General features: G+C 42.9%; 1 protein-coding gene across 5 annotated transcripts in view; it reads left to right on the top strand.

The window, feature by feature from the left end:
* Positions 1–14,760, top strand: part of LOC101941793 (cytochrome P450 4V2-like) — a 29,541-nt gene extending 14,781 nt beyond the window's left edge. For 3 of the 5 annotated variants that reach the window (XM_008168451.4, XM_042841978.2, XM_065596797.1), the window contains exons 4-11: positions 7,848–8,038; positions 8,771–8,840; positions 10,028–10,280; positions 11,208–11,399; positions 12,375–12,477; positions 12,970–13,104; positions 13,258–13,437; positions 14,452–14,760. In XM_008168451.4, coding sequence (XP_008166673.1) covers positions 7,848–8,038; positions 8,771–8,840; positions 10,028–10,280; positions 11,208–11,399; positions 12,375–12,477; positions 12,970–13,104; positions 13,258–13,437; positions 14,452–14,624 — 1,297 coding nt within the window. In that variant the 3' untranslated portion in view covers positions 14,625–14,760. The remainder of the gene's footprint in view (positions 1–7,847; positions 8,039–8,770; positions 8,841–10,027; positions 10,281–11,207; positions 11,400–12,374; positions 12,478–12,969; positions 13,105–13,257; positions 13,438–14,451) is intronic. The other 2 variants (XM_008168452.4, XM_065596796.1) reach the window with 1 other exon arrangement.
* The last annotated feature ends 2,452 nt before the right edge of the window (positions 14,761–17,212 follow it).

A 17,212-nucleotide genomic window follows, 5' to 3' on the forward strand; every position in this document is an offset into this window, starting at 1 on the left:
CTGAGCCTGTGTGCAAGACACACCAGCCATTGTCTGAAAGAGAGGATTTTCTGTACCACTCAGAGAAGTGGTCCACCCTGTCTGGTGTGCTGTCTCCAGCAGTGGCCAATCCTTGATGTTTCAGAGAAAGGTGAACCCCCGACCATACCCCACAAGAAACCTGGTCAATTGTGAATTGGGGAAAAAATTCCTCCCTGATGATTACAGGTGACTGGGGAAACCCTGAAAATGAGATTGGATTATAATCATTGTCTTAATACAGAGCTGTAAATGAGCATGCTGAGGGCAATGCAGACACACCTGTTCTCCCCATCGTCCATGAAAAAAAGGGACGAAGGGTGGGATTCATAAATTCACAGATTCTGAGCCAAAAGAGCCTACAATGACTATCCAGCCTGAAGGTAGATTAAAATGTATTTTTTAGAGAGCTATATAATCTCATTTTAAAGACTCCAGGCAACGGTGAGTTTACCACCTATGTTGGTAAATTGTTCCAAAGTCTAATTACCCTCACGGCTAGGAAATGGCATCTTATTTCAAGGTTGAATTTGTCTAACTTCCAGCTATTGGATTGTGTTCTGCCTTTGTCAGGAAGGCTGAAAAGGCTCCCCTCTATCAGATATCTTTTCCATGTGTAAGTACCTGTGCACAGTGATCAAGTCACCTCTCATCCTTTTCTTTGATAAGCTGAACAAATTGAGCTCATAAAGCTTCACTTTGTAAATCTTGTTTTCCAGCCTCTGGTTTATTTTTGTGGCCCTCCTTCAAACTGTCCTTTTCCTCCTCTTCCTCCACTTGTATTATCATAGTGCCCAGGAGCCCCAGTCATGGACCAGAAACCCATTGTGCTAAGGGCTGTGCAAACATAAAATAAAAAGGCAGCCCCTGCTCCAAATGTTCACCAGAACTGGTCACGGTATTGTAGTACCGATCTTACCCATGCTGTGTACAGAGGCAAGATCACTTCCTTACTTCTACTGGCTATTCCCCCTTCTTGACATCCAAGGATCAGACTAGTCCTTGTTACCACAGCATGCACCAAGAGCTCATCTGGAGGTGATTTTCTATGATGACTGAAAAGTCCTTCTCAGAGTCACTGCTCTCCAGGTGACCCTCCTGTAGGTATAGTCTGCATTCCTTGTTCCCAGAAGTATTATCTTTCATTTGCCTCTCTTAAAACACATTTAGTTGGACTCTGACCATTTAAACAGGTGATTCAGATTACTCTGTAACAGTAACCTGTCTGCCTGATTATTGATGACCCCACCAATGTTTGTGTCATCTGCAAACTTTACCAGCAAAGATTTAATATTATCATCTACATCACTGATAAAAGTATTGAATAGCTGTTGACCCAGAACCAATCTCAGGGGTCTCAGCTAGAAATGGTCTCACTCACTAATATATCCCATTAGCAACTACATTTTGAGATGTCAGTGAGTCAGTTTTTAATCCATTTAAAGTATGCCCTGTTAATACCATATAATGTGATCTTTTTAATCAGAATGTCACGTGGCATTAAGTCAGATGCCTTGGAGAAATTCAAGTATACTATATTAACATAGTTGCCTTTGTCAACCAGAACTGTGCTCAAAAAAAAAAAAAAAAAAAAAAGACAGCAGGTTAATTTGATGAGACCTACCCTCTATGAAACCATGTTAACTGCCATTAATTATATTTGTAGCCTCTAATTCTTTTTTTAATAAGAGTCCCAAATTAACCATTCCATCATTTTATCTGGGATCAGCATCAGGCTGTCCAGTGTATAGATCCTTGAGTCATCCCTTTTTCCCTTTCTGAATACTAGAACTACGTTGGCAATGCTCTAATCCTTTGGCATTTCCCCTGTTTTCTAAGGCTACATCTACACTACGGGGGGGGGAGGGGTGTCGATTTAAGATACGCAAATTCAGCTACGTGAATAGCGTAGCTGAATTCGACGTGTCGCAGCCGACTTACCCCGCTGTAGGGACGGCGGCAAAATCGACCTCTGCGGCTTCCTGTCGATGGGGCTTACTCCCACCTCCGCTGGTGGAGTAAGAGCGTCGATTCGGGGATCGATTGTCGCGTCCCGACGGGACGCGATAAATCGATCCCCGAGAGGTCGATTTCTACCCGCCGATTCAGGCGGGTAGTGTAGACCTAGCCTAAGATTTGTTACACCCCTTTCTCCAGATCATTTATGAATAAGTTGAATAGGATTGGTGCTAGGACTTACCTTGTGCAGAATTTAGGTCTTCCCCAAGGGTATCTGAGTTCAGCACCTAACTCCCCCTTGGGAAGCACACCCTGAGCACCTTGCCAGTTATCTGATTCCGAATTATTAAATTCTGCCTTCATTTATGCTTTTAGAACTTTATTGTTCTTAGAACTTAAGTGTGGCTGCTGGGGTGTAATGAAAAGCAAGCTTACAGACAGAATCTGACTCACAGTCAGCTTGGATTTATGTGCTATATCAAATACATAAACACACCACCTTTATCAATTATATGCACTTATCACCTCTGCTGAAGGGATAGTCTCCTATTATTATGAATCATGATTATTAGGGGAATGTCAAGGGACCAACCAATCTCAGGGCCCCTTTTTGCTAGGCACCATACACATTCACAGCAGTAGATACTCCCTTCCCTGAAGAGCTTACAGTATAAGTAGACAAGACAGACACAGGGTGAGGGAAAGGGATATGACCCACAAGTGAAGTGAATAATGTGGAAGCACAAATGTCATAGTAGAGCTATGATTTTTTTCTGAAGGGGGGTAGGAGGAGTTTCACACAACAGAAAAGGCAGGAAAGGAGAGTGATGAGAGGGATAGAGCAGATGAGAAGAGGGAAGGGAGGAAGGTATATGGGGCAGGTCAGATGTGGAGGGAAGCTGAGGTATAGAGACTTTGGCTGTTTGCTCCAGTCCCTTCTCCCAGTCAGCACAAGGCAAAGAAAGTCCAGTCAAAGCTGTGGAAAATATTATCAGTGTTCATGGGTGCCTGCTTCAGTTGCTTCTACTGCTGCTCTGCTGGCTTTGGCCTCTGGCTGGCTCCTCTCTGCTGTTTTTTGCCCCAGAGGACATGTGCCTGGGGAGGGAAGGCACCTAATGTCCACTGTGGATGTCTCCCCTGTACAGTTCTGAGGATGTCATTCATGTGGGAGGGGTGGCCCTGGCTATGCCCCACTTTACTCCTCCCCCATGCAATAGTACCTACTTATGCTATTCTGGAAGCACAAGTCTAAAATAGGTATTTGCCATTTCTGATCTTTTGTAAATATTTTGGTGATTATTTCCCCCATAATTTTTTGCTGTTTAGAAACTCAGAATAAACTAACACTGTGGCTGGATCTCACCAATGCTGCATTCCTGACTTTCACTCTATAGACAAAGGAGGATGAGTTTGGGGACATTTAAAAAATAGGAGATTTTGGGCGCGGGGAGTGGGGGTGTGGTTGTGAGCTCCCCTGCTCAAAACAGGAAGATGCTGTGTTCCCTGCTGACACCATCTGAGACACAGGCTAGGACTCCTCTTAAGATTGCAGCAGGAATTCAGCATAAGGAGCAGAAAGGCTAGAGCAGGGGTCGGCAACCTTTCAGAAGTGCTGTGTCGAGTCTTCATTTATTCACTCTAATTGAAGGTTTTGCGTGCCAGTCATACATTTTAACGTTTTTAGAAGGTCTCTTTCTATAAGTCTATAATATATATAACTAAACTATTGTTGTATGTAAAGTAAATAAGGTTTTAAAAATGTTTAAGAAACTTCATTTAAAATTAAATTAAAATACAGAGCCCCCCGGACCAGTGGCCAGGACCCGGGCAGTGTGAGTGCCACTGAAAATCAGCTCGTGTGCCACCTTTGGCCCGTGTGCCATAGGTTGCCTACCCCTGGGCTAGAGTAGCTAAGGAGAGAAGGCCCACTGGCTCCTTTGGCCAGGCTGTGTTGTGATGGTGCAAGATCAAGCACATCCATACCTCAAAGACTAGCAGTAGTTGGGAGAGGGGACTGGAGAAGCATCAGTGACACCCCACTAGATACCCCAGAAGAGGGGGAAGGTGGAATAGACTTGGCCCACCCCAGAATGAGCCAGATGGCTTGGGAGGCTGGGATCAAGCATCCTGAAAGAGCTTTATGGGAGGAGGGAGAGTACTTGGTCTCACTGCAATAGAAACAGCTACTTGCAGGGGACAGGGACCACAGGAACATATACTTGGACAGTCGTAAGAACATAAGAACGACCATACTGGGTCAGACCAAAGGTCCATCCATCCATCTACCGACAGTGGCCAATGCCAGGTGCCCCAGAGGGAGTGAACCTAACAGGTAATGATCAAGTGATCTCTCGCCTGCCATCCACCTCTGACAAACAGAGACTAGGGACACCATTACTTACCCATCCTGGCTAATTCATGGATTTAACCTATATGAATTTATCTAGTTCTCTTTTAAATCTGTTATAGTCCTAGCCTTCACAACCGCCTCAGGCAAGGAGTTCCACAGGTTGACTGTGCGCTGTGTGAAGATCTTCCTTTTATTTGTTTTAAGTCTACTGCCCATTAATTTCATTTGGTGGCCCCTAGTTCTTATATTATGGGAACAAGTAATAACTTTTCCTTATTCACTTTCTCCACACCACTCATGATTTTATATACCTCTATCATATCCCCCCTTAGTCTCCTCTTTTCCAGCTGAAAAGCCTCTTTAATCTCTCCTCATATGGGACCAGTTCCAAACCCCTAATCATTTTAGTTGCCCTTTTCTGAACCTTTTCTAATGCCAGTATATCTTTTTTGAGATGAGGAGACCACATCTGTACGCAGTATTCAAGATGTGGGCGTACCATTGATTTATATAAGGGCAATAAGATACGGTATTCTCTGTCTTATTCTCTATCCCTTTTTGAATGATTCCTAACATCCTGTTTGCTTTTTTGACTGCCGCTGCAGTGTGACTGTGTGGACATCTTCAGAGAACTATCCACGATGACTCCAAGATCTCTTTCCTGATTAGTTGTAGCTAAATTAGCCCCCATCAGATTGTATGTATAGTTGGGATTATTTTTTCCAATGTGCATTACTTTACATTTATCCACATTAAATTTCATTCGCCATTTTGTTGCCCAATCACTTAGTTTTGTGAGACCTTTTTGAAGTTCTTCACAGTCTGCTTTGGTCTTAACTATCTTGAGCAGTTTAGTATTATCTGCAAACTTTGCCACCTCACTGTTTACCCCTTTCCCCAGATCATTTATGAATAAGTTGAATAGAATTGGTGCTAGGACTTACCCTTGGGGAACACCACTAGTTACCCCTCTCCATTCTGAACAGTTACCATTTATTCCTACCCTTTGTTCCCTGTCTTTTAACCAGTTCTCAACCCATGAAAGGATCTTCCCTCTTATCCCATGAAAACTTAATTTACAGAAGAGCCTTTGGTGAGGGACCTTGTTAAAGGCTTTCTGGAAATCTAAGTACACTGTGTCCACTGGATCCCCCTTGTCCACATGTTTGTTGATCCCTTCAAAGAACTCTAATAGATTAGTAAAACATGATTTCCCTTTACAGAATCCATGTTGATTTTTGCCCAATTTTATTCTTTACTATTGTTTCAACTAATTTGCCTGGTACTGACATTAGACTTACCGGTCTGTAATTGCCGGGATCACCTCTAGAGCCCTTTTTAAATATTGGCGTTACATTAGTTATCTTCCAGTCTTTGGGTACAGAAGCCGATTTAAAGGACCGGTTACAAACCATAGTTAATAGTTCCTCAATTTCACATTTGAGTTCTTTCAGAACTCTTGAATGAATGCCATCTGGTCCTGGTGACTTGTTACTGTTAAGTTTATCAGTTAATTCCAAAACCTCCTCTAGTGACACTTCAATCTGTGACAATTCCTCAGATTTGTCTCCTACAAAGGACGGCTCAGGTTTGGGAATCTCTCTAACATCCTCAGACGTGAAGACTGAAGCAAAGAATTCATTTAATTTATCCGCAATTCTTTAGTCTCTGTCCCATTACCTCAAAAGCTCTGTGGGAGATGAATCTTCTTCTTTGAGAAACGTTTGGTAGATGATACTGATGTAATAAACTGGACATTAGGCAGTAACTATCCCCAAACCTCACTTTTCTATATAGTGGAAAAAGGAGGTGTAGCACGGGTGCGGCTCTCTGCCCCCATCCCAGTAGGGACAAGTTACCCTTACATGTCCGCACTGCCCACAGGTGTAACACGCCTGGCAATCTACCCCGGGCCTCCTGGACCCAGCGCTGGGTTTCTCCCACCAGTCTCGGCGGTCTTTTGGGAACTCCCTCCGCAGGAGTTTCCCCAGGGCCTGCTGCCCCTCTGCTAGCCACCCCAACTCTGTTTCCAAGGTCCACTGTACCTCCCACTGTCTCTGCTGAGTCTCCCTGAGTTCTTGTACAAGTCTCTCCAGCCTCTCAGGCTGTCAGACTGCCCCTTTCCTCAGGGGACCAGACCCGGGAGCCCAGCCTGGAATGGCACAGGAACCCTCTGCGAAGAATACCTCCGCTTATCGGGGATCCATCACCCCTTTATTCTCTCTGCTCGGCAATCGTCCCAGTCCTTGCCTTGCCTTGCCCCTTATATCAGGGGCGGACCGCACTTGCCTGCATTCTCCACCACCGTGTAGCAGGCGACAACTCACCATTCAGGGAATTAACTTTTCCAGCCTTGGAATGCCCTCTGCCGGCCAGTATCCCACATGCTTCAGACCCCCGTGTCCCTCCCAGACTCCGTTGCCTCTTTATCATAGGTGCTGACCCTCGGCAGTACCCCCACTCTCTGGGTCTCCCCACGCAGGGGAACCCCCAACCCTCTATCCCAACCTTGCCTGAGTGGCTACTGCCAGTCACCATCTAGCCCCCACACACTGGGGCAGACTGCAGTCTGTAAATCACTCACCATCAGCAAGGCGGGGTTTGGACCTGCTGCCTTTGCATACCCGGGGCTGCACCTCTGCAACCCCACTACCCTTCCCAGCCCTTAACAAGGACTGCAGCCTGGGGGTTTTCCAGCCTGGAGCTCCCCAGCTCCTCTGGCCTTTCCCCAGCCCTGCTCCACCCTAGGTACCCTGCTGAGCTCCCAGGCAGCCAGGCCCATCTCTCCACAGCTACAGAGAGACTCTCTGAGCTCCTGGCCCACAACATTTTATAGGGCCAGCTGTGGCCTGATTGGGGCGTGGCCTCAGCTGTGGCTGCCTCCCCCATCAGCCTAGTATTTGGCTCACAGCCCTAGCTCTCTCCCAGGGCTGGTTGTAACCCTTTCAGGGCCGGAGCGGGTGACCACCCCGTAACAGGAGGGCAGCCACCATTTACGATTATCAGTAAAGATGGGCTTAGCTGGAGCTGGGTTGCTAAATATTTAACAAGGGACTTCTTATTTACTCTTCTCCTTACCCACTTACACCCCAAGTGCCTTCTCAATGTGAGCCCTTGCCTTAGGGTAACTTTTTGTTCACCATATTTGTCTTGCAGCAGCTACAGTTAGCATCAAGCTGTTAGGAGCACTGTATGATTAGAAGAGTTTTGTAGCAAAATGTACTTCCATTTTGCCCCTTGTAGTGAGTGGTGCTGGCTGCAACTAGCAACATTAATTTATATCTGAAAAATGTTACAAGTCATTAGAGCCACTCTTTACTGTCATCAACAAAGATGGACTGACAAAAACTACATGGTCTACTGGCAACGTTTGAAAAGATTAGCTCTAAGAATCTATCTACCAGTTGTAGCTACTCTAGTGCCAGAAATTGTATATCCACTGAGCACTTCCACAAGCCATTAATTGTTTCCTTTTTGGTGAGGGTTTTTTATACTTAATTTCCAACTCTTTATTTTGTAGCACTGGAGATAAGTGGCGTTCCAGAAGGAAAATGATAACTCCCACGTTCCACTTCACAATCTTAGCTGATTTTCTAGAAGTTATGAACGAACAAGCCAGTATTTTGGTTGATAAACTTGAAAAGCATGTTGACAAAGGGCCATTTGATTGCTTTCTAGACATCACTCTCTGTGCCCTGGATATAATCTGTGGTAAGTCCTGGTGATGATTCAACAGTTGCTATAAAAGTGCTGTAAATGATGAGGAGACTACAGCTGTCCACAATGCTACAGTTTCATTTGTTGAGATAATTGACAAAAAAACCCTGCTGGTCTTGTACCACTACTTTTGTATTATCAATAATGAACACATCTTTTCTGTTTTAATTATGTTTGTGTCTATCTGAACAATCAAACATTGTGTTATGGGGCGGAACAGGAATATGGAATCTAACCTGAGGGAGAGTTAAAGCAACAGGAATATTAGGACTAGTCTCAGGCTAGGTCTACACTACCCGCCTGAATCGGCGGGTAGAAATCAACCTCTCGGGGATCGATTTATCGCGTCCCATCAGGACGCGACAATCGATCCCCGAATCGACGCTCTTACTCCACCAGCGGAGGTGGGAGTAAGCGCCGTCGACAGAAAGCCGCAGAAGTCGATTTTGCCGTCGTCCTCACAGCGGGGTACGTCGGCTGCGATACGTCGAATTCAGCTACGCTATTCACGTAGCTGAATTTGCGTATCTTAAATCGACTCCCCCCTGTAGTGTAGATGTACCCTCACAAAGAGACTACACATTCTAAAAAAAGAGAAACGCCATGAGATGAGGATGTAAATGGCTGCAATGCTTTCATGCAACACCTGGCTGTATGTTCTCAATGTACTTCTGGCTTTCCACCCAGCTAACGTATTCTTAATAAGTTTCTCTTTTCTCTTTCTAGAAACTGCGATGGGCAAGAATGTCAGTGCGCAGAACAATAGGGATTCTGAATATGTCCGTGCTATTTATAAGTAAGTGTAGATCTTTCAAGTCTGTCTTATAGTTTTGTTGGTGTAGGATTGAGAATGCCAACGTCAGCTATAGCAACTCAAATTTTTTTAAAGCAAAATCCGGTAGGACAACCAGGCCTGCACAAGAGCAACAGTTCACCTACGCACAAGGCCCGCTGTGCAAGTTAGGTCTTTCATTACCCATGTGTGGGGATTGGGGAGTGTATATAGAGGTAGAGTGGCAGGACGATGGTAGAACCTATGCAAGCTGTACATGCACAGAAGAGACCTCTGTAATGGCGCCACAAGGCCAGCTGCTATAACGTGTCAACAGGTTGCAGTTGAAAATCAGCCCTTCCATAGCTAACATTGGCTGGACTACTCAGCACAGCTCCTTTGAGCCTTCTTTGGGGTGGAGGCGGAGGAGGGAGGAAACTGAATCTATATAGCACATTGAGCCCAACTCACTGTTGATTTGCATCTTGTATAAAGATTTACACAGTGCAAAGTGAGTGTGAAATGGTGTCAGGTTAGAATGGTAATGTTTTTCACTCGTCGTGCATTAGTGTAAAAGACTACAGGAGGTGCAACACAACAGTGAAGTGAAAATAATTTAGAGTCCCACCGTAGCAGTGTAAAGTGACCTTACAGTGGGTGTAAATGTAATTTATTCTAATTCCAAGGCCCCTTTTTATTGCCACAGCAGTATAAAGGTCCCTTAGTGACCATAAGAATCAGACCATACAGGTATACAACAGATTATATTAGAACAAGCATTGCATTGGTAATACAATGATTTGTTTTGTGACTGATCCTATTGCAAACGCAGATTAATATTGTGGACTTCAGTAGAGTTATTCCAGATTTACATTAATGTGACCAAGAGAAAAAGCTGGCCCTAGGGTTTTTTTTCATGGTGGCAAACTTCTTGGATTAATACTGATTTGTATGGGAAAATAGATTTCACTGGACAGAAACATTTCTATAAATAAAAATGTGAAAAGTATTATAGCCGATACTGAGCATTATAATTAATTAAAAGTGGATTGAGGGCATCCCTAAAGATTAGACAAAATGGTTTGTGTCTGCAACATCAAGTGCATCATCCTGTCCAGGACCAGGAATTTTGACCCTGTTAAGGGTCTTGTGGACATGTTGTGAATATGTTTTTAGAAATAAATATTATAATGCTATTTTTGTTACCCTAGGATGAGTGACCTCATTCATCATAGACAGAAGTCTCCTTGGCTTTGGTCTAACTTGATGTACCCTATGTTCCAAGAAGGAAGGGAACATACTAGAAGCCTCAAGATCCTTCACAGTTTTACTGACAATGTAACCTGTTATTCCTTTTTCTACTGTGTTCCCATCAATGAAGAAAATAATGTAGTAAATATAGAGATTCCAGATTGTGAATGTGGTGACAGAGAATCAGCCATTGGGAACATCACCTTATCTGTGGTACATATATAATAAGAGAACTGAATGTTTATGATATTCAGTCTCTAAAGAAATCCTCTGAAGAGGAGAGATAATGTGACTTAGAACTTGTTGCTTGAGTGTTGGTTTTAGCCAGTGGGTCACCCTCACATGGTAATAGTAGAACTTAGTTGTAACTGGTGGTAAAAAACAAAAAAATCACATAGAATCATCCTAATTGCTTTAACATGCAACGTTCTGAACATTTTAAAATAATCAGAGCACTTCACCCTAAGGCTTGTAACAGCTAAAATATTTTAAAATGGCATTCTGCTTTGTTCTGGTGCTTTGTCCAGTACTTAAATATTTCAGTTCAAATCTGAATTTTGAGAAAATGATAGAAATTTGGACTGCATGGAAAACTTAAATATAAAAACCTCAATGAATGCACTTCAGCAAGGAAAAAATACCTGGAGATGACCTATTTTTTTTATAAAAGTCCACTATTTTCTCTTAATTTTAAATCCATAGATGTAACATCTGATTTTAATTCATTTTTTTCAGCTACAATGGTGTGCTTAACATGGGTTACCATTCAAATCCTGTCTTTCTACTACAGACACGGTATTGAAAATTCAGAAATGAAGGACAATCAAAGCAAAGAGCCAGCATGGACTTACAAATTCAGATTCTACACAATTCACAACCCTGACCTGTGCAAACTCAGTGTACAATAAGAAAACAAATACTAAGGGAAATACTAAGGGGGTGGGTATAGATGTCGCTTAATATCACCAACCAGTGCATAGTATGGAGTCAGCGGTAGAGTCAGTCTTTAAATATCTGGGATAAAAGTTATTTTAAAGTACGTGTATTTTAAAATACGTGTATTTAAAGCAGTGGCCACACACTTAGATTGTGGAATCTAAACTGTGGAAAAAATAATATATTGATTTATTTATATCTAAGGTTATTGCAGAAAAAGCCCTTGAAATAGAGAACGACACACAACAGAAAGATGACTTTGATGACAACTGCGAACAAAGTGCGCCCAAAAGGAGAAGGGCTTTTCTTGATATGCTTCTCAGTACAACTGATGATGAAGGGAACAAACTGAGCTACATGGATATTCGAGAGGAAGTGGATACTTTCATGTTTGAGGTACTCCAACTAAACGGAATGGTCCCAATCTCTTCCCACAATGAATCTCTTTATACTTCTGATTGCTTTTGTCAGCTGTCTTTGGACCCTTTCCATTACACTTATATCGGTTGGGATACAGGATGACTGGAAATGCTCACACTGGGTGTGGTTCCCTGCCGTACTGCTCCAGTTTTTTGCTGCTGTAACTCTGTACTCCCAGAGGCAATGGAATTAATTGTACTGTGGTTGCTATTACTCTATGGCATAATTAGAGTACATTTGATTAAAATTAAACTACTTGTACTAAAATCTGTTGCTAGTGAACATTCTCTTGTTTTCTTTAGCATATAGTACCTGAATGGCTGAGTTTTATGTTTGTAATATATAATCTTAGCAAAATTAAATTTCTTTGCTCTCTTCTGGTAATTGATGGTAATACTGTATATTTTATTGTGGGATAGTAAAGATAGTGAGTAACTAAAAAGTCAGGTATATTTACATTTCATTGTAAAGCGGTGAAGAAAGTCAAATGCGCTTCCAATAGTTGACTGAGGAAAAAATAGTGACTTTAAGATTGCTATATAGTGTTTAAATTATTGTGACTGTCGAGAGAGATTTAGTGGGTCAACAAGTTTATATCTACAAGGAAGCAATAGCAAACCTCTTCCTTACAGAAACTGAATGCAGAGGAAGACCCTTCACCCAGCCAACATAGAAAAGCTAAGTAATAGAAGAGGGCTGGCAAAGGGACTTCTGTTTTTTTTCTTATCTTAGTCTCCATCCATCCTATTACATAACTGGTTATGTCTTGTTCAGTCTTAGGTACCAAATTGTTACATGATTCATATAGTCTTAACTTTTCTTCTGTATCTGTACAGTTAGGCTACACCACTATAATATCCCCTATAATATCCCTAATTCTTTGTATATATTTATCTTCATATGCATGAAGACAATGCAGATCTGAACATCTGAGTAAATCTGTAACTCTAGGGGCATGATACAACAGCTGCTGCTATGAACTGGGCCATCTACTTACTTGGATGCCATCCTGAAGCCCAGAAGAAAGTTCACAGAGAATTGGATGAAGTGTTTGGTAAGTGTCTACTCTTTTCTTGGATGTGGGTGTAAGATTGCATGGTACAGTATATGGTTTACATATTCATTTCTGTGTAGAGGTTTAAAAAGGCAAATAAACCACAGTACTGCCACTGTATGTGCTGTAACTCTTATGTGGCGATATCAATGTCACTAGGACTTGGTTGGATGCTAAGGGAGTTGTAACAGATTTCAGTACTTAGATTGTAAACTTTTTTGGGCAAGAACCATCTCTTATATATTTGTACAGTGCCTAGCACAATGGGGTCCTAGTCCATAACTGGGGCTTTTCAATGCTATCTCAATACTAATAATAGTTTAAGGACATCACAAGAATGAAAATTGAGATAAATGATTCAAACCCATAAGCACAGTGGTGCAGTTGTAGTTTGGTCATCATTTAAGATAGCTGTGAGCCTCTTAAGATAGCTTGTGTGTTTAGTCTGATTAGGACAGTTGTTTCTCACACCCCTGTTGTGATTCTGATCAGGGAATTCTGACCGGCCTGTTACAATGGATGACTTGAAGAAGCTCCGATATCTTGAGTGTGTTGTTAAAGAAGCCCTTCGTCTCTTCCCTTCTGTTCCATTCTTTGCCCGCACCACAAGTGAAGATTGCCATATTAGTAAGTAGTTCTCAGCCTTTTGTCTGAATTCATCATGTTAGGTATGATAAATTTCTGCTCCATCAAGGTGGTGTCTGCGTCAGTAATTGGTTTTGAGCTTTGTATCCATTTAGAGAAAGCGACTTCACTGGCATGTTGATACTGTTTTTGCAGGAGGATTTAAGATACCAAAAGCAACAGAGGTAGTCGTGGTTCCTTATGTGCTGCACAGAGAACCGGAGATTTTCCCAGACCCAGAAGAATTTAGGCCTGAGAGATTCTTCCCTGAGAATTCTAAGGGAAGGCACCCATATGCATATGTGCCCTTCTCTGCTGGACCCAGAAACTGTATTGGTAGGTGGTAAAGTGTAATACGTCCCATACGTGTTTATTTTCTTACCACTTAGGTGAAGATGCCTTTGCTGTAGTACCCGCAACAGAGCCTATGAATTTGAATGGAGATTTCAGGTCTCTGTGGCTGATAACTGCAGCAGAGCAATTTTTACCAGTATCTCACATTTTCATTGTCACAACATTTTCTTTCTTCCCGTGGGGTTCTTCAAATGATCTAATTTCTCATACCCAGGCTAATTAATTATTGTTTCTAGAGCACCCAAAATCATCTGGACGCTTTGCAGACATAAAGATTCCTGCCTAGATAGATGGCAGTCTGAATAGATAATGTACAGAGAAGGGGTTGAAGGAAGGGTGAGATACAGCCTAAGACATCTTTTTTAAATCCACACCTCTTTAGAGTTAAATCTTTGGCTAAGGGCTTGTCTGCACTTGAAACACTATACCAGCATAGCTGCAGCATTCTGTGTATACACTGCGTATATATTCTCCCCTCAGCGTAGGTAATCCATGTCCCCGAGAGGGGGTAGCGAGGGCGACGGAAGAATTCTTCCATCGACCCAGCACTGTCTACCCCGGGGGTTAGGTTGGTATAGCTGCGTCTCTCAGGGAAGTGGATTTTTCACGCCCCTGAGAGACATAGCTATACTGATGTAAATTTCTAGTGTAGACTCAGGCAAATTGTCTGGTCCGTGACCCTTGTCAATTTGCTTAGTTCTTTTTTTTATTTCTATTTTTTCGCCCCTCCTCTTTTCTCGTAAACCATTGATCATCTGCCTAATTCCTCCCCCCCTCTATCACAGCAGCACACTCTACTTTTAGGATAAATAAATAGACATAATTCTGTTCTTCCTCCTGTGCGTGCATCCATTCAACCCTGAATTTGGCTCATATTGGTTTATAATCTGTGACACCAGATGCACAGTTATCCCCATGCTGGATTTTGTGGGAAACCTTTGCCGTGTAATTACGAGTACTAAACTACTACTGTTTCTGTTCCAATTTAACCTGAAGGCCAGCGCTTTGCACAGATGGAAGAGAAAGCTGTTCTAGCCATCATCCTACGGCGCTTTTGGGTGGAAACTAGTCAAGAGCGAGAAGGGCTTGGCCTTGTGGGAGAACTAATACTTCGCCCAAATAAGGGCATCTGGATCCAACTGAAGAGGAGAAGTGTGTGTGTGTCATAAGAAGAAAGCTCACAAGGATTTTAGATCTTAAAATGTGCTATAATAATCTCAGCTAGCAGTTGATTCTCATTGAGATTTATGTAAATCTCTGCATTTTAAATGATTGTAACCATTTATAAAGGAACTCAGTATCAAATTACTAGAAGGGGTTTTTCTTGTTCAATTTCTGTTTCTGGCACTTTGTTCACACAGCAATCCTCACCACATGAGCTTCTTTCCTTAGGATACAATAAAAATGGAGGTAATGTCGTGTGTAACCTCCCTCCCTTAATAGAGCAGGTACTGGAGAACAAGGTAGGGATTCTGTATCTGCCTGGTCTGTGCACAAAATGAGAAATTTGGTTGCCAGCACAAATAACAATTTAGCACGCAGGGTTAAAATCTGTTGAGATACCCAGGTCCTGTGGAAAAACAAGCATGTTGATCATGTAATTAAAGCTTGTATCATACTTAGAGCTGCATGAATAATGGATTTGTAAGTTTGCTGGCAATTTAAAAAAAAATAACAAAAAACATTTTGACAGGTTACAAAGTAGCAGCCGTGTTAGTCTGTATCCACAAAAAGAACAGGAGTACTTGTGGCACCTTAGAGACTAACAAATTTATTTCAGCATAAGCTTTCGTGAGCTACGGCTCACTTCTTCAGCTTATGCTGAAATAAATTTGTTAGTCTCTAAGGTGCCACAAGTATTCCTGTTCTTTTTAAAAAACATTTTGTTTTGGATTGAACCATTCATGAAATTATTCAGCGTATTGAACAGCCAACAAATTTTAAGTTGGGTCAAAACACAATGTTTTGAGCTGAAATTTTTCATTCTAGTTTTGGGCATTATTAAAACAAAGGCTGGATTCACGAGAGGGGGTGGGGGAAAGAGCTTCCTAGAAACCTTTAGACAAGGGGTTTGGATACTTTTGTAGGATGTGGGAGACTCGGATTCATTTCTCTCCCTCCCTGATCATAGAATCATAGAATATCAGGGTTGGAAGGGACCTCAGGAAGTCATCTAGTCCAACCCCCTGCTCAAAGCAGGACCAATCCCAACTAAATCATCCCAGCCAGTGTTTTGTCAAGCCTGACCTTAAAAACCTCTAAGGAAGGAGACTCCACCACCTCCCTAGGTAACCTATTCCAATGCTTCACCACCCTCCTAGTAAAAACGTTTTTCCTAATATCCAACCTAAACCTCCCCCACTGCAACTTGAGACTATTACTCCTTGTTCTGTCATCTGGTACCACTGAGAACAGTCTAGATCCATTATCTTTGGAACCCCCTTTCAGGTAGTTGACAGCAGCTATCAAATCCCCCCTCTTTCTTCTCTTTGGCAGACTAAAAAATCCCAGTTCCCTCAGCCTCTCCTCATAAGTCATGTGCTCCAGCCCCCTAATCATTTTTGTTGCCCTCCGCTGGACTCTTTCCAGTTTTTCCATATCCTTCTTGTAGTGTGGGGCCCAAAACTGGACATAGTACTCCAGATAAGGCCTCACCAATGTCGAATAAAGGGGAATGATCACATCCCTCGATCTGCTGGCAGTACCCCTACTTATATAGCCCCAAATGCCATTATCCTTCTTGGTAAAATGGACACACTGTTGACTCATATCCAGCTTCTTGTCCACTGTAACCCCTAGTGGAGGACTCTGCACTTGTCCTTGTTGAACCTCTCAGATTTCTTTTGGCCCAATCCTCTAATTTGTCTAGGTCCCTCTGTATCCTATCCCGACCCTCCAGCGTATCTACCACTCCTCCCAATTTAGTGTCATCTGCAAACTTGCTGAGGGTGCAGTCCACACCATCGTCTAGATCATTAATGAAGATATTGAACAAAACCGGCCCCAGGACCGACCCTTGGGGCACTCCGCTTGATACCGGCTGCCAACTAGACATGGAGCCACTACCCGTTGAGCCCGACGATCTAGCCAGCTTTCTATCCACCTTATAATCCATTCATCCAGCCCATACCTCTTTAACTTGCTGGCAAGAATACTGTGGGAGACCGTATCAAAAGCTTTGATAAAGTCAAGGAATAACACGTCCACTGCTTTCCCCTCATCCACAGAGCCAGTTATTTGTATTTGAACTTCACAGATACTCTCCACATTCAGGAAAGTGCCTTGCTTCTGAGCTGTGTTGCAGGGTTTGGGCTATGGAGTCATTGTCTGGCTTTTCTCTAGCCCATGATTATCCATTGTCATCATGAATGACTAGAAATTGCAACCTTTGTCTTGATACAGCCGAGCAGCTGGACACCTAAACCCCAGCAGGAGCCTCAGTCTAGGAGGTCTCCCTCCTATCTTATCTGATCTGGTAGGCTTGCTTACTAGCTTTCTACCAGATTGTACCCCACACAAAACACAGCTGAGGGAGGTGCTGCTGCCCCCACCCCATACCCTAAGAGTTAGAGCACTCACTTGGGATGGGCTTAGTAGCTGTCTTCCAGACTGTACCCCACACGAAACACAGCTGTCTTTTTGGTAAATCTGTGTGGGTGGCAAAGGCTTGCCAGCTATTTCCCTCCCAGCTACTCTGTAATGAGAGTCAGCTGCTTCTAAGGCACAGTTTCTTTCCTCCTGGTTGGGGCAACCCGTC

Source organism: Chrysemys picta, chromosome 5, assembly GCF_011386835.1.
Source record: "Chrysemys picta bellii isolate R12L10 chromosome 5, ASM1138683v2, whole genome shotgun sequence".
Lineage (NCBI taxonomy): Eukaryota > Metazoa > Chordata > Testudines > Emydidae > Chrysemys > Chrysemys picta.